A 25,465-nucleotide genomic window follows, 5' to 3' on the forward strand; every position below is an offset into this window, starting at 1 on the left:
TTGCAGAAAGCGATTACAGAAAGCGATTATTGGCAGAATATGGCCGATAATCACTTTGTGTAATAGGGCCTTAAGGCTATAACTATCCACAGTGGAAACAGAAATGGGCTTTAGGACCCAAAGAAACAAAAGGTGGCAAAAGCTGTCAAACTTGCAAAGAGACACATTAGGCAAGACTGCAGCAACTACCAGATACGAATACCAGGGTGACACAAAGAATCAAGAAATCCCCAAAGAGCTGTGAGCAATGACCTAGACAGATCCAAGAAACACTCTCACTTGAATAACACTCCCATAACACACACTATAATCCGCAGAGAGTGCACAGATCATAGATCTTTTGGAGAGGTAACTAATGGAAATCTAACCAGAACTGTTTAGGCCTTAACAATCATTGCTCTGGGACGGCTGTGAGACACAAGAAGAAGCGAATAGCAGGAATCATTATGCTACGCTAACAATGAGAAGCTAAGACATTTGATTTTCTTGCACCATCTGGATAGTTTTGCAGATTTCTTCCCCATACAGTAATTGATAGCTGTAGCCTTAGCGGCAATATCTCTTCAAAGACTGTCAGAGCGATGGGACTGCAGTCTGTCTCGTGATTGTGTGAACTGCAGCTGCCTGTATGCCATGTAAGTGTCTATAGAAACAGAGTTATTTTCAGTAGAATGAGAGTCTAATAAATCCTAGTAAAGGTGTAACCCTGGCACTTTACTGATGTTCTTTTGCTGTCGGGCCAAACACTCTTAGCAAGAAGCTTTTAAATCCTTTGCTTGTAAACAGGCGATGGGAGCTCAGCGTGTCACATAAACCACCTTGCTAATTTCATCTGAAATACAGGCAGCACGACTGCTTCTACTGAGAAAATCTCACCACCAAAGCTGCTATTTAGGCATTAATGGTTCATTATGGCTCCAGTACAATAATGTTTATGTTTAAATAGGACTAAAAGGGGAAGTTTGCTTTTAAAAGCTAGCACCCTACTTCTGCTGTCCGCCGTATTTATTTACTCTGTACAATCCATGTATGCAAATCCCCGGACTGGCTTCACACATGGAGATGTCTGTGCGCCGCTTGTCCTATCCAGTTTATTCACAGAAGCGGCAGTATAAACAAATATAGATGGGTTGAAGTCAAAAGTTCCGTTTTTTTTTCTATGCAAAGCTTAAAATCCTCTGCTGCTATTCACACAGCCATAGAGTTAGGTAGAGATAGCTGTAGCTACCTATATTGGCAGTAGTGCTCTGCTAGTTCAAAGTCTAGTTTTACCATCCTGGATTTGAAGTGTGTAGGAAGTCCGATACAAAATAAAAAAAGCATGCTGCACTTAGGACACACCTACACCTTCAATAACTGTTGGCTGAAGGAGCATTCTGTGGACAGTAAAGGCCATATTACAACAAATGATTATTGTCCTAAACAGTCACCAGTCAGCCAAGTAAGGACGATAATCGTTTGTTGTAATATGGCCTTTACTGTCCGCAGAACGTTTATTGTAATAGTGCGTGTTGAAGGGCAATGCATTATGATGGCTGATCATGATCTTTCAACATGCTGAAAGATCATGATTCTGTCAGCGACGGTCTGCTGCTCTTCACTTCGTGTAATAGGAGTGGAGGCATCAGACCACCACTGACTTTAATAGGCAGCCCAAGTGATGTAAGGATCGTTTGGCTGGCCCCTCCCACTCCTCACCGCTTTCACAGGTGATAGGTCGGTGCTTGTATTCACCACAAAATTGTGCCTTTATTCCTCCCAGTCTCCCAATACACATGAATGTTTGCATAGCCTAGTTCAGGCTTATCCCTTCAGGCCCAAAAGGGTCAAGCAGTGAAAATCCATTATACCTGATCCTATACATCTTATACTGTTGGCTGTGGCCATATCTCTGCAGGGAACTGGTGAATAAAGTCCCTGGACCCCCATTTTGGTGTATCCTGTGGCTGTTACATAAGAGGAACTCTTCACATCTTGAGTATCACCCACAAAAACTTTTTATATTATTGTAGTTCATACTTTATGGTGGGTGATCACTATTTTTATTTTTATTTTGTGAATCTGCTTTACTGTGAACTGTGAGCAGGAAGGGACTGACTTGAAGGTGAGTAATCCAATTTTGTGCCTTATAGAAACTTTTAATAAAGTTCTTTTGAAGAGACCTCATTGGGTTATGTGCAGTTTAACAACTTACAGAAGTGTAACGGAATAGCAGAGCAATAGCGTCATCTTAGTAAAACAGCTGTAAAGAGGAGACTCTCGACTTGCCAGTCACAATGGCATGATGCCCAAACATTTACCATGATCATTTTGCGAGTTTCCTTGGCTATAAATCAGTTTTAACAGTTCAGGCCTGAAATGCATTAGCTCAGCTTGAGACGACTTTTGTGGCTGATATTTTTCAGGTGCGCTGCCTGCACTCTGCGTGGGCAACGCAAGCCTTAATTGTAACCTGCCAAGCCGAGCTCCTGAAAGCATTTCATTATAAGAGGCAACTCCCACTTTTCAATATAGAGATTTTTTTCCAACACTGTAAACATAGATTAGCAAAAACAATTGATCCAGGTTGTGCTCAAAGCATCTAAACAGGTTTCCAAAGTGGAAAAAATTCCATTTTGTATTTGCCATTTTATTATATTCAAGGTTGTAATGAAAATGTGATAATCTCCATTTGCTTTTGACTGTGTGTCTTTTAGGAATAAAAATGTTTTATTGTATCTTCTGTACTGACAAGGTGTACTTTGCCAGCATATCTTTGTTTCCTTTTGCTTTTTTTTATGGTGTGACAGCTTCAGTTGATACAAATGAAGACAATTAAAGACAGCATCTCAGTGAAAATCCAACTCCCGGCTACTATATTCACCCAGCAATGCAACGTTTCAGCTGCATCCACAGCCTTTCTCAAGTGGTAGATTCAGGTGAAACGTTGCATTGCTGGGTGAATAAAGTAGCCGGGAGTTGGATTCTCACTTATATGCTGTCTCGATTTCTCTTAATTTGTAATTGGTAATGGATGTTGATCCAGTCCAGTGAGACGTGCATTGAATTTCGGACTTATTAGTAGGGGGGTGCTGTTCACTTTGTGTGTGTATATACCTTAAATGGCCTTTCCTATGACAGCAACCTCCCCCCCCCCCCCCCCCCCACTGTTCTTCAACCTGTTGTTCAGCAACAGTTGCAGAATACAGATGAGTTTGACTCAAGCATGCTAGTCAGATTGGTCAGCACTTTAATACTGGTGGCCGGTAGCAGATTACAGCAGGTCCGTTTTCGGGCGGTAGCCTGGGGCCCATGGCCACCTAAAAAGACATACTGTCAGTGGTGTATTGTCTCCTGGCAACAGTTCTGTCATGATTTGCAAAAAATCACTACTTTCTTACCACAATTTTGCACAGATCAGAGCATCATGACATTAACTATCCTGTACTATGAACACCACGCTATAGCTGCCATAGTAACAGTGGGGTTGGGGGGCCCAGGCTTGGTGAATAGCCCATGGCCTATAGTATGGTTAATCTGCCCCTGCTGGTGGCCAATGGTTGTATCTATGTTTTCCAAGATTCCCTAGGGCAGCATCTAACTTCATCACCCATTGGTATTCAAATAACAAACGATCATACTCAAGTATGCTCGAGTCACGTTCATTGCAGAACTACAGCTTGCCCAAGCCCTGCCAAACTGCAGGGCTCTGACAGCTGAGGTCCCTACTGGTCCCTGAAATGAAGATGCCACAGTACTGATTTAGCAGGAATTTGTCGGTTTTGTACAGTAGATGGCTGGAGAGCACCATTGTGCAATAACCACTACATAGCCAATTCATGTGGTTTTTCCTGTGCAAAGGACAACAGCACAAAGTCCATTCACTTAGAGGGGTTGTCCAGCGCTACAAAATCATTGCCACTTTCTTCCAGAGACAACCCCACTCTTGTCTCCAGTTTGGGCAGGTTTATTCTGCTCAGTTTCATTGAAGTGAATGAATTGCAAACAGCACCTGACCTGGAACTGAGTCATGTTGTCTCTGAAAGAAAGTGGCCATGTTTTTGTAGCACTGGATAACCCCTTTAAAGGAGAAGTCCGATGAAAATTTTTATTAAAGTATTGTTTTGCCCCCCAAAAGTTATACAAATTACCAATACTTATTACGGGAAATGCTTATAAAGTGCTTTTTTCCTTGCACTTATTACTGCATCAAGAGTTCACTTCCTGGATAAAATGATGATGTCACGACCCATCTCCCAGAGCTGTGCGGGCTGTGGCTGCTGGAGAGGATGGTGGCAGGGGGACACTGAGGGACACAGGGCACTGGAGGAACACTGAGCATCCCTCTGCCATCATCCTCTCCAGCAGCCACAGCCCGCACAGCTCTGGGAGTCGGGTCATGACATCACGATTTTATTCAGGAAGTGAAGCCTTGATGCAGTAGTAAGTGCAGGGAAAAAAAGCACTTAATAAGCATTTCCCGTAATAAGTGCATATTGGTGATTTGTATAACTTTTGGGGAGCAATACAATACTTTAATAAAAATTTTCACCGGACTTCCCCTTTAACCCCTTAACGACCGCGGGCGTAAGTGTACGCCCCCAAAACCCGTGCCTTAACGCAAACGGGCGTACATTTACGCCCGCGGTTTCCCCGATCGCTGCGTGTACACACGCAGCGATCGGGGAAGATGGCCTGCTATAATGTATAGCAGGCCATCCCTGCTTGTCGGCACGGGGGGTGATTAACCCCTCCCGTGCTGACGATCGCCGCTATTGGCTGATCAATTCAGATCAGCATATGGCGGCGATCTGCAGCTTTCTGGGTCATCGGTGACCCGATGGCCCGGAAAGCAATGGCGGTCGGTGCTGTCCGAGGACGACACCGACCGCCATTACTGTTAAAAGTAACGGTGGCCATGGTGCCACGTCCCGATCGCCGCGGCCGGCCGATCACGGCGATATAAGTACCCCATGAAAGGGTTAAATACCTGCTGTGGACACCTCAGCTAGGTAGCTGAGGTGTCCAGAGCAGGTATTGACCCATACTCACCTGATCCAGCGTCCCGAAAGCGTCTTCCGGGTTCCGAACGAGTCCTCGTCTTCGTCTGCGTCTTCGTCTTTTTCCGGCGGTCCCCATCGGTAATCATCGGCTCGACTTTTTCCGGAATTGGCGTTCTACTGCCCCCTAGCGGCTGATAAGTGTATATAATACACATATCAGTAGCTATAGGGTTGAAGAAAGATTTTTTTTTTTTTTCCCCCAATTTTTTTTTTCTATTTTCCGCACCCGATCGCCGCTGAGTGCTGATCAGCATCGCACGTAAGTGCGCCGCTGATCAGCAACTCCTCCTTTTTGGCGTAGAGTGTTTTTTTTCCTATATCCTACAGCCACGGTCTGCTTATAAGTGTCGCACATAAGTCCTTTCTTGGCGTAGTTTTTTTTTTTATACTTAATGTTAAAAAAACACCATTACACTACACGGAATAAAGTTTTACACTACACCACTACATACCCCATATACCAATCCCTGTATAAAGATGGCCCCCAGGGTGTTTTCGGTGTCGGACGCATACGCTATTATTGCCTCCGACACCGAAACAGCCAGTGAGGATGAATGGGGGGTCCTTCGTTCTTCCATTCATCTTCATCCTCATCCTCATCATCCAATGACGTATCTGGGGGTAGCGTAGCGTACGCTGCCCCCCAGACACATCTTTTCCGCCAGTACCGTCCCAATAAGAGATGACGGTATGGCGTGAAATTCTAAAAACTCTGTGAGAGTACCTCAGGGTACACTTACAGATTTAGGGTACGTGCACACTGCGGAATGGAGAAGGATAACCCTTTGTGCATTCCGCAGCTGGCACCCACCGGCAGACTGATGCGGGCGCGCGTCTCCACCCGTGTCATAGACTCCATGTTATGCTTGGGCGGATTCCATCGTCCGTCCAAAGAATGAACACATTTGACGGAGAGCGGAATCCGCCCGTGCATAGAATGGAGTCTATGACACGGACGGAGACGCGCGCCCGCATCAGTCTGCCGGTGGGTGCCAGCTGCGGAATGCACAAAGGGTTATCCTTCGCCATTCCGCAGTGTGCACGTGCACTTAGAGTGTATGAAGGAAGGGACACCCGAATCCAGCCCCCAGATGCCCCCTCCCCCCCAATCCTCTGAGTTAGTGGGAAGATCGTTCGGGAACTAAGGTTACCACCTGTACGGGGATAACTTTTATACCAGCACCCCCTCTTCCGGTCCCTCGCTGCCCTGTAGCTTGCGGCACGATCCGAACATATCAGAAGTAGTAATAGCGCCCTAATATTTAGCAGCCATGGAGCGGACCCAGCGCTTCTGGATATGTGGGACCCCGTATCGCACCAGGACAATATTTTCCAGGTGACGTCCCCCACACTGGAGAAAGGGAGACCCCAGAAGAAGTGCAGAGTGTGGCGTAACAGGGGGATCAGGAAGGACACCATTTTCCAGTGTGACACCTGTCCTGATTCCCCCGGCCTCTGCATACTGGATCGCTTCAAGACGCACCACACGTCACTGGGGTTCTACATTATCTAAATTCTGTCCCTTATTCCTATTTCAGGGGTCACGTTGATCCAGGGATTATTCTGATTGCCATTATGGAGTCGGGAAGGAATTTTTTCCCTGTGATGAGGCTACTGTCGTCTGCCTTACGAGGGTTTTTTTGCCTTCCTCTGGATCAACACAGGTTGAATTTGATGGACACCTGTCATTTTCAACCTTATAAACTAATAATTGGCCTAATACCCCCAAATAAATTAGAATGGTCCCTTTTTCCCCAGCTAAATAGGTATGGCCGCCATTCCCATTAGAGGATGCCATGATGCAATTACAAAGCCTCTGTGCGGCCAGGACAGTAGAAACCCCCGACAAGTGACCCCATTCTGGAAACTACACCCCATAAGGAATCTAACAAGGGGGGCAGCGGGGATATGGCCCCCTGGTGACGGCCACATTTGGGACGTGAAAATGAAAAAAATAGTATTTTTTATTTTCACGGCACATGTTCGACATATGTGCCTGTTACCAGTGGGGTCCATATGCTCACTGCACCCCTTGTTAGATTCCTTATGGGGTGTAGTTTCCAGAATGGGGTCACTTGTGGGGGGTTTCTACTGTCCTGGCAGCACAGGAGCTTTGTAATTGCGACATGGCCTCCATCCTCCATTCCAGCCTCTAAATGGCGCTCTGTCCCTTTGGTGGCTTGTCCTGTGCCCATATGGCACATTATGTCCACATGTGGGGTATTTTCGTACTGATGGGAAATTACCCTACACGCTTTGCGTTTATTTTCTTTTTTAACCCCTTGTGGAAATGGAAAAAAATCAAGGCTAGACCAACATTTGGTGTAATTTGTTTTAAATTTTTACTCTAAATCATTAATCTTGTCTTGATTTTTTCATTTTCACAAGGGGCTAAAAAATAAAAAAAAACACAAAATTTGTAGAGCAATTTCCCCTGAGTATGGAAATACCCCACATGTGGACATAAAGCGCCATGCGGGTGCAGGGTAAGCCTCCAAAGGGAAGGAGCGCCATTTGGTTTTTTGAGGCTGGATTTGGCTGGAATGAATTTCGAGGGGCCATGTTGCATTTAAAAGGCCCCTGTGTTGCCAAGACAGTTGAAACCCCCCACAAGTGACCCCATTATGGAAACTACACCCCTCAAGGAATGTAACAAGGGGTGCAGTGAGCATATGGACCCCACTGGTGACGGGCACAAATATGGAACAATGTGGCGTGAAAATGAAATATTACATTTTTTACACTATAATGTTGGTCTAGCCTTGAATTTATCATTTCACAAGGGGTTAAAAGAGAAAAAAACACACAAAATGTTTAGAGCAATTTCCCCCGAGTCCGTAAATACCCCACATGTGGACATAAAGCGCCATGTGGGTGCAGGGCAAGCCTCTCAAGGGAAGGAGCACCATTTGGATTTTGGAGGTTGGATTTGGCTAGAATGGATGAGGCTAGAATGGATGATGAACGCCATGTCGCATTTACAGAGCCCTTGTGCTGCCAGGACAGTGGAAACCCAACACAAGTGACCCCATTCTGGAAACTACACACCTTAAGGAATCTAACAAGGGGTGCAATGAGGATATGGACCCTTTGATGACGGGCACATTTGTGCCGTGAAAGTGAAAAAATGAAATTTTTCACTTTCATGTCACATTGTTCCACATTTGTGCCCGTCACCAGTGGGGTCCATATGCTCACTGCACCCCTTGTTAGATTCCTTGAGGGGTGTAGTTTCCAGAATGGGGTCACTTGTGGGGGGTTTCCAGTTTTTTGGCAGCACGAGGGCTCTGTAAATGCGACGTGGCCCTTGAAATCCATTCCAGTGAAATCCAGCTTCCAAAAGCCAATTGGCGCTCCTTTCCTTTGGAGGCTCGTCCTGCGCCCGCTTGGCACTTTATGTCCACATGTGGGGTATTTCCGTACTCGGGAGAAACTGTGCTACATGTTTTGTGTTTTTTTTTCCTTTTATCCCTTTGTGAAAATGAAAAATTGAAGTCTAGAACAACGTTTTAGTGTAAAAAATACTTTTGTCTTTTTTCACGCCATATTGTTGGGAAAATCTGTGAAGCACCTGTGGGGTCCAGATGCTCACCGCACCCCTAGTTACATTCCTTGAGGGTTGTAGTTTTCTGAATGGTGTCCCTTTAGTGGTGTTTTTTAGGTTTTGGCACCCCAGAGCCTCTGGCAAGCTGAAGTGATACAGTCAGAAATGACCAAATATAATGGAGCCATTGAAATGCACTAGGCGCTCCCTTATATCTGAGGCTTGTGGTTGCGTCAAATAGCGCAATAGGGTCACATATGGGGTATTTCTATAAACTGCAGAAACGGGGCAATAAATATTGGGGTGCATTTCTCTGGTAATAAGTTTATAATTATGAAAAATATTGGATTACAATAAAATCTCTGCACAGAAAATTAAAATTTTCAAATTTCTTACACACTTAGCTTTTATTTCTGTGACTCCCCTAAAGGGTTAAAAAAACTTTCTGGATCTGCTTTTGCAGAGTTTGGGGGGTGCAGTTTCTGAAATGGGGTGCTTTGTGGGGCTTTCTAACATACAGGCCCCTCAAATACACTTTAAACCTGAACAGGTCCCTAAAAATATCTGATTTTGAAATTTTACTGAAAATTTGGAAATTTTCTGCTAATGTTTTACGCTTCCTATTGTCTAAAAAAAAATGAAATATAGTTTAATAAATGCTGCCAACATAAAGTAGACATGTTGCTAATGCTATTTTTAATATATAATTTATGTGGCATAACCATTTTCTGTATAAGCAGAAAAGGTTTAAAGTTGGTAAAATGCATTTTTTTTTACAATTTTTCACGTTATTTTGGTTTTTTTCATAAAGATTCGTTATAAGTATCGACTCCAATTTACAAGAAATGTGAAGTACAATATGTCACGAGAAAACAATCTCAGAATCAGCCGGATAGGTAAAAGCATCCCGAAGTTATTAATGAATAAAGTGACACAGGTCATATTCATAAAATTTGCTCCGGTCCTTAAGGCCATTTTAGGCCCGGTCTTTAAGGGGTTAAATACGGAGGTGTTGCAGTCCCTACACAGTGCTGCAAGATTTGCATATTCTAGCACAGTCCACTTAAAAGCCATTTGGGGAGATGTATCAATGTGTTTTTGCTATTTATTTAGGCTGTGTTTACGTGCACAAAATTGATGAAGGCCAATGAGCTAGTTTACCCCTGTTAACACCTTATTTGCCTCTTAGAGGTGGCGTGGATCACACATTTTTTGTGAGATTTTACATGTGCATACATTTTTTATTATATTTTTGTGCAAAAAACTGTGCAGCAGCACTCCATTGCTGCCCTAGCTGTTTTAGGCACGAATCGTGCAAAAAAGTGTGCCTAAGGGTACAAACACACACCGTATATGCAGCGTATTTACTGCTGCGATACGCAGCAGATTAGATCTAAATAACTGAACACAGCATCAAATCTGAACCACCAAGTCTGCTGCAGATCTGCTGCGTATATGGTGTGTGTGTTTGTACCCTAAGGGTGCCTTCACACCTACCCGATCCACAGCGGATCTCACTTCTGCGGATTTAAAGCGAGAACCTCTGCGAATCCGTTATCAATTCACCCTTATGATAGCACATATTCGCAGCGGGATTGACATCCCGCTGTGAATATGTGCTTTAACTCCATGGTGCCCGCAGCCCCGCTGTCGCATCCCCGGCACATCCCCTCCATCCCGATCAGCTGAGCGGGACCGGAGCCTGGGAGCCTCACTGCAGCCGCGCCGCCGAGCAGGTAATGTTTGCTTGCGGCAGCGGGCCGGAGATGGGCTGATGGGGAATGTGGCCGGGATGGGGGGGATGTGCCGCCGCCGGGGGTGGGGGATGCGACGGCGGGGCTGCGGGCACCAGGCACAGTTAAAGCACATAATATGTGCTATCATAGGGGTGAATTGATACCGGATCCGCAGCAGTTATCGCTTCGAATCCGCAGAAGTGAGATCCGCTGTGGATCCGGTAGGTGTGAAGGCACCCTAATAGTAAATTTTGCGCAAGGAAAGCAAGAAAATTCACAGTGTGAAATAACTGATGAAAATGTGCAGATAATTCACTTTAAACTCTGATAGGATTTGCTGGAATTTGCCATCTGAATCTGTTTAGCCTGAATAAATTAAAGGGAAGCTATCTGCTGTAATTCATGTTCCAAACTGCTGACACTTAGATGGCTGTCAAGGAGGCACATGGTACCTTTCATATATCCTTCTGTGCTTCCAGGATGTAGAGAGGAGTCAGGATGCTTTCCCAAGCTCCTGAATAGCTGCAGGCTATAATTCCTCTTCTCTCCCCCCTCCCTGCTTGAGTGACACTTGGAAGCTGAGCCCCAACCAGGGTAAGGTATGGGAAGGAGGAGGTGTTACAGCTTGCTGCATTCGGGAGCCCAGGAAAGCCTCTTTGATTCTTCATACTATATAATAAAAGCATTTTTTCTGTACTGGAATCACAGACAGATATATGAAAAGTGGCAGGTGTCTCCCTAACAGCTATCTAACACTGTCAGCAATTTGGAATGGGAATTGGAGCTAACAAATTCCCATTAAGAGTGTGTTCACATGTACAGGATCCGCAGCAGATTTGATGGCGCAGATTTGATGCTGTGTTCATTGATATTACATTGATATTTGGGCCTTCAAATCTGCTGCGGATCTGCACCATCAAATCTGCTGCAGACTCTGTACATGTGAACGCACCCTAAAGGTACCATATGTATGACAGTCCAAGGGCTCTTAAGTTTGAAGTCATTTTAAACATACACATATATATTCCTTTATACACACACTATATGTACAGTATATACATGTATATAAATTTTTTTTTTTTTAAATGTTCTATGCTGGTTTGGGTTACGATCGGCAGAATACTATGGACAAGGCTGGAGACTCGATTAGCTCATCTCTAGTCCCTAGTTAGCTGAACTGATTTGCTCCATAGTACATTGGTTTGTACAATTATCTCTTGGAATATGTATTTGAGGCCTTTTTTTTTTTTTTTTTAATCAAATTTTGGCTCTAAATCAAGCACTTTTTCTAAAAGGGTTGGCCATGGATATACAAAAGCTTAGTGTGTGTCCACCTATTAAAGCAAAGTAAAAAACAAAACAAAAAACAGGCATACTTTAGTGGTCCCTTTAATCGTATAGGATGTTTTACCATAGAGATTCCAAAACTTTTCATGTAATTTATCTGTGTGGTCTGCTGCAGTTGTTCTCCCTCCATGCAGGTGTATTATGTCAGTATATACTGCTGTAATTCCTCTGCTTGTCTTTTCATTCATCCACCCTTCATTTAAAATTTTTAGTTTTAGGGCCCTTTTGGGCACTAGGCAGAGTTGGTGGTGCTGACATCAGGGTGGGAAATCCATTCCAAGGATTCTGCTGAGCACATATTTTTCTAGGCTGCTGGAAGCCAGAACGTATTGGCTGGGAAATAGTTTGTTTTTGTGTTCAATACTTTCCATCGTGTCCAGAGTTAATGCAGCTTTCAGCCAGATGTTGTTTTATGATTCAGCTGCCACATGTATCTCTTTCTTTTAGGAAATATGTTCAGTTTTAGTCCAAAACAGAGTAGATGTCTAGATATTGGGGCCACGTGGGAGGAGGTGTAGGGCACCTGTGTGGCAGCAATCTTAAAAAATCTTTTTTTTTTTTTTTAATTTGATCAGGTTTGTGTATGTGTGCCATTATTTCTTCTGTCTAATATTAACTGTGGGAGTATCATGTATTAACATCAGTGTAGATGATGAGTCCATTGTATCAGGTGGCCACACTCTTCTTATTGAAGTCTATGGAAATTATAGAGCTTGATTGCCAAGATATTAATTATAAAGAACACTCCTTTGTGTATGTATTGCTGGTTATGTCCTATACATATTCCTTGACTCCTGATATGGAGAAGTGGCTGCACATGTGCATGAGCAATCTCCATTTTAGTGTTTGGGAGTTACTGAATTTCTGTAAGGGGATAACAATTCTCCTGGAGCAGTGCGTCACTAGAAAGAATATGCAATGTAGCTCTCAAACACCCTTGAAAAGGTAGCGTTCCCTTCATGTCAGTGTTTCTTTTCACACATTATGGACAATGTGCTATGGAACAGATTTTGGAACTCCCTGCATAATCATTCATGATGCCGAGAGATAAGTAATATGGCAAATATGCCATTATGTGCATTTAAAAACCCTTTTCCCATGTCCCCACCCCTCCCTCCCTCCTCTTTTCAATTCACTGCAAAATATCAGGAAATTGTGACTTGTTGCATCAGACACAACCCTGTCTGTTCTATAGAGAGGGGAGGGGGGAGGAGGGACATGAGTCGGCAGCGAGAGCAGAAACAAAGGATTACAGGCACTGAGCTGGGTGACAGCGGTATTCAGAGGTCAGAGAGGTCAGTGCTGACTGTCAGAGGAGATAGCCGGGTCATGTAGTTGTAAATTAACTCTTTGTTGTCCTGTTTTGGTGTCTCATTTCCCTCTCTCCTTAGGAAAACAATAAAGACAGGGGGAGAGCTTTAACTGCTTTTTCATGATAAAAATTCATTTTTCGGCTAATAAACCCAATTACAAAGTTTCTTAAAATCACCTGGACTATTGATTTCTGCCAAAAATTTTTTTAATGACAGTGACACTTTAAACATATGAAATGCCCTCTTAGTCTTAGACCATCACCAGGGAAATCGAAGCCAAAAATCTCTCTAAAAGGAAAGAATGCCCATCTGTATTGACAAGAGGCAATAATCTCTGCAAATGGGTATTCTTTCCTTTTGGAGATACTTTTGGTTTGGCCTATATCCATAGTTGATGTTCTGAGACTTCTTGTTGGAGTAAAACACTGACCTAAAGCGAAAACCTGCTTTTTCAAGGAGGTGTGAGAGAGCTACTTTGAACTCCTATAGATATGAGTGGTTACAACTGTGCACATCACTTCTGCAGCTGGATGCTGGCTATCTTATCCTATGGAGCAGAGGTCAGGGGCAATAGATAGATGTGTATCTCAGGGGTAGGCCCCCACTTTTCTCCTTTTAGAAAAATGCTTGGTGATGTATGTGGCAAAAATCAAAATCTACTGTGTGTATAGGCCCTAACGGTTCTTCCTGATTTCTCAGTGTCTGTACAAAGCTTGGGGTGGCGATTTCCCTGCAAGGGGCTTCATTACAATAAAGGGGTCATGGGCCCTTGGTTCTAACATTGGGGGAGGATTGGACCTTGGTGGGATGATGAGTATTTCCAGGTAACTGTAGGTGAGCCTTGTAGCTATTGTAGTCATGTACTGCTTACCTGGAACAATGCAGGCAAGGAGTTAATGAAGTTTTCCTGTTCTCCAGTAAAGCCGCCTTTTTGACAGTTTTTTGTTTTGCCCAATTCCAGGACACAGCCTGACGGCGAAGATTAAACGTGTGGATTAGACTCCGGGAGGGAGTCTTTCTTCAGAAGCCGCTCCTTGCCAGCACCAGAGGAAGGAGAGATGTGAGAAGCGATTGGGATGTAAGCTTGTGGTGGCAATCTGTTAAGCAGCCCGGATCGGAGTGCAGAGAAGCAATGGGAATTGGAGGCCATGGTAACCTGACATAAATGGCAGGCTGGAGGCGATCTCACCTCTTTGCGTCTTACTTTTACTGCCTTCTACTGTGCTGTAGCTGCTGCTCCCCTGAGGGACATCAAGTCTTGCCATTGTGTAGTCATAGGCCAGTCATCAATCAGTTTAGGTGAATACTGCAGGCAGGTGGGGTTTGTGGCCTCACCATGATTCATCTATGGAAACTAGTTCGGCACATGCGACAGCTGGAACTTCACCGACTGATCCTACTGTTGATCGCTTTCAGCTTGGCTTCAATGTGTTTCTTGGCTTACTATGTGACCAATAGCCCTAAAATCAAGGAGCCTCCCCCTTTACCCTTTAGTGACTGCAGCAATCAGCAGAGGATTGTGGTTCAACCCCAAGCAAGCTGGCGGATAGCCAAATCTGTGGATACCTCACGCACTGAGCCAGTGGTGCTTGTGTTTGTAGAGAGCATATACTCCCAGCTCGGACAGGACATTGTGGCTATACTAGAATCTGGCAGATTTAGGTACAGGACGGAAATTGCACCTGGGAAGGGGGATATGCCAACCCTGACCGACAAAGACCGGGGTCGATATGCTCTAATCATATATGAGAACATCTTAAAATATGTAAATCTAGATGCATGGAACAGGGAACTGCTGGACAAGTACTGTGTGGAATATGGGGTGGGAATCATTGGTTTCTTTAAAGCCAATGAAAACAGCTTATTAAGCGCACAATTGAAAGGTTTCCCACTCTTCCTACATTCCAATTTGGGATTGAGAGACTACCATATTAATCCTAACGCTCCACTTCTTTATGTGACCCGAGCAAATGAAGTGGAGCAAGGTCCTCTTCCGGGAGATGACTGGACGGTATTTCAGTCTAACCACAGCACCTATGAGCCTGTACTGCTGGCTAGCACCAAGTCTGCTGACTCAATTCCCCATCTTGCTACGCACAAAGCACTTCATGCCACTGTGGTACAGGACTTGGGTCTTCACGATGGCATCCAGAGGGTACTGTTTGGAAATAATCTTAACTTTTGGCTGCACAAACTCATTTTTGTTGATGCCATCGCCTACTTAACTGGCAAACGGCTCTGCCTAACACTTGACCGATACATCTTGGTTGATATTGACGATATATTTGTTGGCAAAGAAGGAACGCGAATGAAAGTATCGGACGTTGAGGTAAGCTCTTTAATACTTTCAATTATTTTCAAAAAAATTGATTGTTAAAGGTCAGATATTTAATAATTGATAAAACAAAGACATCGGCCCAGGTTTACTGAAACTTAACCTAAATGTACGTTAGCAGTCTGCAAATATACCTGATTTATTACTGTGATTCTTGCCTCTTTCTGTTTGAAAGCTCTAGAACATCTTTAGACCAGTTATTAGTTTGCTTACTTTACACTCAAAAATGCACCTAAATTTTGTGTACAATGTTGGCGTACGGTACAGTGGTGTACATTTTAAACACCACTTCCTTTGACTAAACACACCCCTTTGACTGAGCCGCAGTCCCTGAATGCCGCAAATCTGGTACTGTTGGAACCAAGATTACGGTGCAGCAGCCATAGTAAATCTAGGCGCTCGAGTGAAGGTTGTGTTACACACTTAAGAATAAAAAAAAATAAAAAATAAATTATGTAATTGTTTTTTTTTTTTTTTTTTCATTCCTCCTTTGATAAAATATGTGGAAATTAGAGATGAGCGAACCTCGAGCATGCTTGAGTCCATCCGAACCTGAACTTTCGGCATTTGATTAGCGGTGGCTGCTGAACTTGGATAAAGCCCTAAGGTTATGCGGAAAACATGGATATAGTCATTGGCTGTATCCATGTTTTCCAGACAACCTTAGAGCTTTATCCAAATTCAGCAGCCCCCGCTAATCAAATGCCGATCGTTCGGATTCAGATGGACTCGAACCCGAACCCGGTTCGCTCATCTCTAGTGGACATCTTGTTCATCTAAGTCGCTTTTGAAGTCTATGTAATTGATTTAATGCATTCATAGGAACCATAACTGTGCCGAAGTATTGTTCTTTGTTTGTCTATGGCCAGACACTGCTAGTCCTATAAGGCTTGTGTTGGCCATTTATAAGTTTGGAGTTCTGCTTAGCTATGTAAGTGTTGCTGAATCTCTTAAGTCTATGTGGCTGAAGCTTTTCCTTGAGATAAACTCCAAAGCAGTGCAGACACAGAAGTTATTCTACCAGTTCAGCTAAATGCTAATCTCCTGGGTACAGAGCCGAATTACTCACCTATCACAGAAGGGGACTCATCCACAACAAACAAATCATGTGACTGCAATCCTATTATAATAATCTCTTTATTTGGCATTATCCTGTTAAGGAGTTTTATTGGTGTCTGCTTTGTATGTCGTGCTCGAAACATTATACACAAAGGGGACAAAACCCACGATTCAGTTTTAAATCTGAAATGTTATAAAATAATGGAAGGTAGTAGTAATAATGCCACAATAAAGCAGGTGATTGGCTAGTAATACGGTTATGATAACCTGGCACTCGAGCTGCACGCTTATCTTGACTCTCATAAGAGGAGAGGCAGAAGACTGAGTGCAGATAACGGATTATGAGCGAGCGGTATGGAAAGCAAAGTGATAGCTGCATATATTACAAGCATTTCATTCTAAGCGGACTTCCCATAGTTACCATTACCTTTCTGGTACTATATATAATATAAATGACATTCTTATAGTATAAATATCTTTCATGTTAATGCTACGGTTTGAGCTGAAAGCTGCAGGAGGCTGCACAGTGGGTCCCGGAGGCTTTGTGCCACTGAGCCAAAGGCACGTTGTGTTCTGATGTATGGAGCTCGGTGAAGCCACGTACTTCAGAGATTGCTTCAGTGGGAGTATTGCTCCGCTATATGCCATCCAATAAAGTATGGCACAATTTGTTTTCTCCACTGATGGCTACAGAATTCCCTGCCAGAGATTGGCGGTGTATAGTGGTACACTAGGGTCCCAGCATGTCTATGGACATCGCCTTACAGCTCCCAACAGTAGAGGGTGTGGTGAGCCATAATATAGCCGCATATTTAAGACCTAAAAATAATTGAAAACTGCGTAACTCTTGACTGACTTTTTTTTTTTTTAACTCAAAATTGGAACTGGGGGTGGGATTTACCTGACATTTAAAAACTGCATCAAATTTGCACTTTGTGTACACGGCTGCAGAATTGTCCAATGTGAATTTGGATTTAGATGGCAAAACAGTAATAAAAAGGTTTCAGCGTTGCCCTTAACAACCAGGCAGGTTACTTTTTTTTTTTTTTTTTTTTTTTTTTTTTTTTTTAAATCCTTGTTGTGGGAAAAAAAAATTGACAACCTGTGCCCACTGCATATTATAGTAGGAGATTAAATTTTTTTTTTTTTTTTAAAGACCTGTGATTGCTTTGATGCTGCCTGAACGGAGTCATTGAGCGGTCCGCAGCTTCTCCCTGCTTTTTCAACTTTGACATAAAGTCCCTTTAGACAGCCGGATATGGGGCCGTCTGAAGAAGCAAATGAGCAAATGATCAGCAGGATCAGTGCTCGTTTGCAGTGCCTTCAGAAGGCATGGGCAATCGCGTTGTTGAGCCACATGAACTATTCCTGTATTGTTTGTGTGGCCTTTTAAACCTATTGCTGTCAGTCGCATATCCTCTGTTTACAGGGGATAGATGTGTGACCAATAACAATATACTTTAGTGCTGCACAAAAGATGTGACCAGCCGAGGATTAAAGATTTTTTCCGCTCCTCGCCTAATCGCTGATACTTTTACGCAGGCCGAAGGAGTGTTTCTAGCAATGCTCCTTGCCCTTACAGATCTCTCACTATAGCCAAACAGGATGAGATCTATCAATCAGGGCTGATGGGGCGAAGAGAAGCCATCATGGACCACCATAAAGATTCATGGCTTGGGCAGCAGCATGTTATGACACTCTCTCTTTTAAAGGGTTATTGAGGATTAGGCTAGGTTCACACTGCGTTTTCAGCATCCGTTTAACGGATCGGTTTTTTTTAACGTCCAGAAAAATAGGGTCAGCAACGTTTTTTTGTCCCTTTTGGTCCGTCAAAAAAAAACGGATCCGTTTTTTTTATAATGGAAGTCAATGGAAAAACGGATGCACACAAATGAATCCGTTTTTTGCAATCCGTTTTTTATGCGTTTTTTTCAAAAAACGGATGCGTTAAACGGATGCTGAAAACGCAGTGTGAACCTAGCGAGATACAGCCAGTTTTTTTTTTTCCTCCAGGTTGTGTTTGGGATTAAAACTCTGCTCCATTCACTGCAGTGGAACTAAGCTGCAATACCAGACAAAAACTGAGGACAAGGGTGGCACCGTTTCTAATCCTGGATATCCCTTTTAAAGTCTACCTCCAAAGGTTCTGCCTTGTACAATCTTAAGCTCCAGCTTGAAGAGACTCAGTCTATGCTGGACTGTCCCGGCTGATGGAAAGCCTGCTCAGCCCGCCCTTGCAGTTTGACATCTTTTCTCTCGTGGCCGGACTTCTCCTTTAACAGGGTAGCTATAGCGGGCAATAGAGAGGCAGCATCAATTGTGCCGTGAATAGAAGGCTATAGTGGGTACTTTGGATGAAAGATTGTGTTTTTTTTTTTTTTTTTTATTGAACACTTAGCAGCAACCTTTTAGGGTATAAACCCACACACCGTATACGCAGCGTATTTACTGCTGCGATACGCAGCAAACACGCAACAAACACGCAGCAAATACACAGCAGATTAGATCTAAATAACTGAACACAGCATCAAATCTGTACCAACAAATGTGCTGCGTATTTGTTGCGTATCTGCTGTGTATACGGTGTGTGGGTTTGTACCCTTAATATGAGGCAATGGGTGACGTCCTAGCAGCAGATCTCTGTTGCTGCATCTACTGCTGTTTTGTGGAGGGTGACTGGGATCCCCCCTCCCTCGCAGGGTAATTATTTGTAGCATCTGTGACATAGTATATGTGTGTGCCATATTGTAATATGATCCAAACCCAGGTCGGCTCTGGTTGCATTGTCCAGGCTAGGCTTTTATACACTTCTCAATATTGGCAATGTTTTAGGACAAAGCTTGTGAATATACTGTATATTATACAGGTGTGACCCCAAAAGGGCAAATGCACAAAAAATGGTCTAAAAGTATAAAGAATTAAGACGTAAGGAAAAGGGGAGCAACTAGCACAAAGCTAAATGGATTTTGTTCCACACCCTCCAGGATTTGCACATAAGAAGGATTTTCATTTTCCTCAGGCGTGAAGTTTCGGCTCCCTCAGATGACTGCTCCTTTCATGTCATTTCAAGGACATTTTTTTCCCTCTCTCCCGCTCCCCCTTTTTTCCCTGGTCTCACAGAGCTGGCAGGAAGCCGGGGGATCTATCCACAGGAGGTAGCCGTATCTGTGTTATATGTACAAGCTCAGAGGCGAGGTGCGGCTTCTATTCACGGCACTGTCTGGCGTGAGGATTGAAGGCTGAGGGTGGAGGAGTTGGGTTTGTCAGCAGGGTGTCTGTATGACAGCTTGTCAGGCGGCTCAATGTGAAGCATTTTCTGCGTCCATGCATCCTTGTGTGCTCTGCGTCTCATGCTCGCCTGCTGAGATTTGCTTTTGGCTTTGCACCTACTTGTTATCTGCTTGGGTTTACTCCTGGCAAGAAATAGAAGATCCCAGGGAGATTTTCTCCTCCAAACTACTTAAAATGCAAGGTTGGCACTTGGGTACAGTAACAATGAAGTAAAGTGTGGATAGCCTGATCAAATGTCCATTTATATTCTGGTCTCCATGTAATCACAGGTTGCACTTGTATTGTCTGTACTGCAATAATCTATATCATAAAAATCAAAGTCTGTCTGTCTGTCCTTCTGTCTGTCTGTCCTTCTGTCTGTCTGTCCTTCTGTCTGTCTGTCCTTCTGTCTGTCTGTCCTTCTGTCTGTCTGTCCCAAATAGACTTCCAAACGCCTGAACTGTTTGACCCCAAATTTGGCACACAGATACATTGGGTGCCCGGGAAGGTTTTAGCGAAGGTCCCGTCCCCGCCAGATGTACAGGAGGGGAGGGGGAAGGGGAAGAGCGGCGCCCCATAGCGATGAATGGGAAAATCTCCTCACTGCAAACACAGGTAATATAATTAGCTGCAGCAGAAACGGCAGTTGGAGCCTTAGCAACCAATAGGATTACTGCTTTCATTTTCACAGGGAGCAATGGTTGCTAGGGAAGCTGCCTCACAACATCCACAGTAATAACTGGTAGGCCCCCTAATCCATCTATACAGTACATGTATATACAGGACCCCCTACTCCAACTATACAGTACATGTATATACAGGACCCCCTACTCCATCTATACACTACATGTATACAGGGCCCTCTACTCCATTTATACAGTACATGTATATACAGGACCCCCTACTCCATCCATACAGTACATGTATATACAGGACCCCCTACTCCATCCATACAGTACATATATATACAGGACCCCCTACTCCATCTATACAGTACATGTATACAGGACCCCCTACTCCATCTATACAGTACATGTATATACAGGACCCCCCTACTCCATCTATACAGTACATGTATATACAGGGCCCCCTACTCCATCTATACAGTACATGTATATACAGGGCCCCCTACTCCATCTATACAGTACATGTATATACAGGGCCCCCTACTCCATCTATACAGTACATGTATCTACAGGACCCCCTACTCCATCTATACAGTACATGTATATACAGGACCCCCTACTCCATCTATACAGTACATGTATATACAGGACCCCCTACTCCATCTATACAGTACATGTATATACAGGACCCCCTACTCCATCTATACAGTACATGTATATACAGGACCCCCTACTCCATCTATACAGTACATGTATATACAGGACCGCCTACTCCCATCTATACAGTACATGTATATACAGGGCGCTACAGGTATAGCAAACTGACTGGGTAACACTGCCACACCAGACCTGACCAATACCGCCATACTGTGACTGGATAACACTGTCATACCAGACCTGACCAATACCACCATACTGTGACTGGATAACACTGCCATACCAGACCTGATCAATACTGCCATATACTGTGACTGGATAACACTGCCACACCAGACCTGACCAATACCGCCATACTATGACTGGATAACACTGTCATAGCAGACCTGACCAATACGCCATACTGTGACTGAATAACACTGCCACACCAGACCTGATCAATACTGCCATATACTGTGACTGGATAACACTGCCATACCAGACCTGACCAATACCGCCATACTGTGCTGGATAACACTGTCATACCAGACCTGACCAATACCACCATACTGTGACTGGATAACACTGCCATACCAGACCTGACCAATACCGCTATACTGTGACTGGATAACACTGCCATACCAGACCTGACCAATACCACCAAACTGTGACTGGGTAACACCGCCACACCAGACCTGACCAATACCGCCATACTGTGACTGGATAACACCATCATATCAGACCTGACCAATACCGCCATACTGTGACTGGATAACACCGCTATACCAGACCTGACCAATACCACCATACTGTGACGGGATAACACCATCATATCAGACCTGACCAATACCGCCATACTGTGACTGGATAACACTGCTATACCAGACCTGACCAATACCGCCATACTGTGACTGGATAACACTGCCATACCACACCTGACCAATACCGCCATGCTGTGACTTTATAACACCGCTATACCAGACCTGACCAATACCACCACGCTGTGACTGGAGAACACCGCCACACCAGACCTGACCAATACCGCCATACTGTGACTGGATAACACTGCCACACCAGACATGACCAATACCGACACACTGTGACTGGATAACACTGCTATACAAGACCTGACCAAAGATTTTCTGGCAAGTCTGAACGGGAGGGTACTGCTCCTCTGCAAGGTGCTATCCTACGCACTAGACCATGGGTGCCTAAGGCCCTATGCACACATTCAGTATTTTTTTCTGGTCCTGAAACAACCCGTGAGAAATTGCGGATTGGACATCCGTATTCCATCCGTATTCCATCCGTATTCCATCCGTATTTCCGTAATTCCATTTTTTTACTACTCATTGCTTTTCAATGCACTTCATCCGGATTTTTTTGCGGAAATACGGATGCCAACATGTTACAATCCGTAAACAATCCGTACGCAATTGATTTCAATGAGAGGATCCGCAAAAAAAAATGGGTCCGCACCCGGTCCGCACTAGGACATGTCCTTTTTTTTTTTTTTTTTTTTTTACGGATTGATTTTTATCCATTTCTGCTACTGATCGTGTGAATAGCCCAATAGACTTCAATGTGCACTAACTCGGATACAGAAATACGGATCCGTAAATTACGGAACGTGTGAATAAGGCCTTATGGTTAATATGACCCTGCAGGTATACAGGACCCCAAAACTATACACTACAAGTGCACGGGACCTCCACCAACTATATACTACAGGTATACAGGACCCCAAAACTATACACTACAGGTATACAGGACCTACACCAACTCTATACTACAGTTATATAGGACCCTCAAACTATGCACTACAGGTATACAGGACCCCCGAACTATATACTACAGGTATACAAGACCTCCACCAATTATACACTACAGGTATCCAGGACCCTCAAACTATAAACTACAGGTATACAAGACCTCCATCAACTATACATTACAGGTATACAGCACCAACTATATACTACAGGTATACAGGACCCCCGAACTATACAGTACAGGTATACAGGACCTTCACCAACTGTACACTGCAGGTATACAGGACCTTCACCAACTGTACACTGCAGGTATACAGGACCTCCCTCAACTACACACTACAGGTATACAGCCCCCCCCCCAACTACACACTGCAGGTATACAGGACCCCCCCAACTACACACTGCAGGTATACAGGACCCCCCCAACTAAACACTATAGGTATACAGCCCCCCAACTATGCACTACAGATATGCGAGACCCCTAAAAACTATACATTGTGGGTATACAGAACCCCTCCAACTATGCACTGCAGGTATACACTAATTCCACTGATTAACTTAGATGAAACAATACCTTTAGCTTGGCCTCCTGGGCACCTTAGAACAAATCTAATTAACACACTGACGCTTTATACCCGGGCAGCGCCGGGTACATTTTCTAGTATAACCTAAATTGAAGTAATAAAGGATAAGGCAATCCAAGTCTATTTATACCGGATCTGTGTTTTCCTCTGATGGAGGAGAGCCCACGTGATGTCACATGTATGTTGGTGCTTTTCACACTGTTCTCTGTGTAATATTAGCAGCTTGGGGGTTTATGTCTATGTAAATCCGGTTTGTTTTCTAGTCTGGAATATACAGCCAGATCTATTGCTTGGATTTTTTGGGAGTCTGTATATGTTTTCTAACTATTCGTGGACAAAGAAACACTGCATTCACCTGTCTGAACTGTAGAAGACGACTAGGTGAGTCTAAAGGTCCTATTACACGGAGCGATTATCGCCCTATTCGGCTGATAATCGTTCCGTGTAATGGAGGGCAACGATCAGCCGACATGAACGTTGTCTTACGTTGATCATTGCAGTCGTTTGTCTTACAACCCGTTACAAAGATCGCTTAAGCCCATCTTTTACATAGGGTAAATCGGTAAAAGACTGTTTACACAAAGCGATCTGCGAATTTTCAGTGAACGACGATTTAAGAACATGTTGAAACATCAAAGTGAACGATTTCTCGCTCATGGTATGATTGTTTGCTGTGTTTACACGATACGATTATCGCTCAAATGCGATTGCTTATGCGAAAATTCGAACGATAATCGTTCCGTGTAAACGCAGCATTAGACTGGGTTCACACTGTTTTTGCAAAAAAAATTGTGAAAAACTGATGCTTTTGTGTGCATCCATTTTGATCTGTTTTTCGATAGGCTTCCGTTAAAAAAATAAATAAATATAAAAAAAATGATCAAAACGCATCCATTTTTTAAGTACACAAAGATAAGGTCAGATACGTTTTTGTTTACATAAAAAACTGATGCATTTTTATCCTTTTTATTTTTTTTCTAATGGAAGTCAATGGAAAAACAGATCAAAACAGGATTGCAAAAACAGTGTGAACCCAACCTTAGGCTACTTTGCAGACATGAAAAAAAGCCCATGTTCGTGGTATAGGTCAGCATACTGGCAGAAAAGTATGACAAGGTATGTCATAGTGTACATGTGCTGGGTGCACTGGACCGTACTTATTACTATACTACATTCAGTCCATTGCAATCAATGGATCAGGTGTTAGTTCTCCAAGGTATACATATCTGCATACAGTTTTGCTGGTTGTGTCCACCTACACCTAGATAATTGGCTTCTTTATAGATGTGAACATAGTCTTACAAATAATGTGCCACATTTAATATACTTAATTATGTTAGTGAAGTAAAGTTCACCAGTGAGCTGGCATTCATAAGTTAAATCCTAGTCTAATACCTTTTGTTGCTATTAGGCGCTCTAAAGGCAAAAAAAACAGTTTTGAGATCAGTTGGTGCCAAAAAGTTAAACAGATTTGTAAAATTGATTCTATTTAGAAATCTGAAGCCTTCCAGTACTTATCATCTGCTGTATGTCATGCAGGAAGTGGTGTATTCCTTCTAGTCTGACACAGTGCTCTCTGTGACAAGAACTGTCCAGAGCAGTAGCAAATCCCCATAGAAAACCTCTTATACATTGGACAGTTCCTGTCACGGACAGAGGCGGCAGCAGGGAGCACCGTGTCTGACTGGAAATAAATTTACAAATCTAACTTTTTGGCACCCATTGATTAATAAAAAAAAATCTTTTCCCCAGAGTACGCATCTAACCCCGTTCTCCAGATTGAGTGTGAACCCTAAGATAATAAGCTTGACCTTTCACTCAATATTCCCAGTTCTAGCGTGCAGGGCTGACAGCCATATTTGTGCTGTAATATGCAGCAGAAGTGCTGGAGGAAAGAGGCCTCTCTGTGGTATAGATGTGATGCTACAGCCGATTATCATCCTGTGTAATAGAGAGCACAATCAGCCAATGAAAAGATGAAGGTTTGGACCTAAATCGTCAGGCGCCGACCGTGCATCGCTACATATATTAGGTGTTTGGGCAAGGGCTGCATGAATATTGCTAACTATGTCCATGCAGCCTTTTACTGCCCGATTATCAGGCCGCCCAATCTAGCAGATCGGTGCTCGTTTACTGAAAGAATTGGGCTGTAGTCCCCCTTGTAATAGCACCCTTAGTGTTTTAGCAGGAAGATTAGAATTGTT

General features: G+C 43.6%; 1 protein-coding gene across 1 annotated transcript in view; it reads left to right on the forward strand.

Moving 5' to 3' along the window:
- NDST2 (N-deacetylase and N-sulfotransferase 2) overlaps positions 1-25,465 on the forward strand; it is a 118,670-nt gene that overhangs the window by 51,197 nt on the left and 42,008 nt on the right. Inside the window, exon 2 of the mRNA XM_069980598.1 lies at positions 13,944-15,311. Within this exon, the coding sequence (XP_069836699.1) occupies positions 14,319-15,311 (993 nt within the window). The 5' untranslated portion in view covers positions 13,944-14,318. The remainder of the gene's footprint in view (positions 1-13,943; positions 15,312-25,465) is intronic.

This window comes from Dendropsophus ebraccatus, chromosome 8 (assembly GCF_027789765.1).
Source record: "Dendropsophus ebraccatus isolate aDenEbr1 chromosome 8, aDenEbr1.pat, whole genome shotgun sequence".
NCBI lineage: Eukaryota > Metazoa > Chordata > Amphibia > Anura > Hylidae > Dendropsophus > Dendropsophus ebraccatus.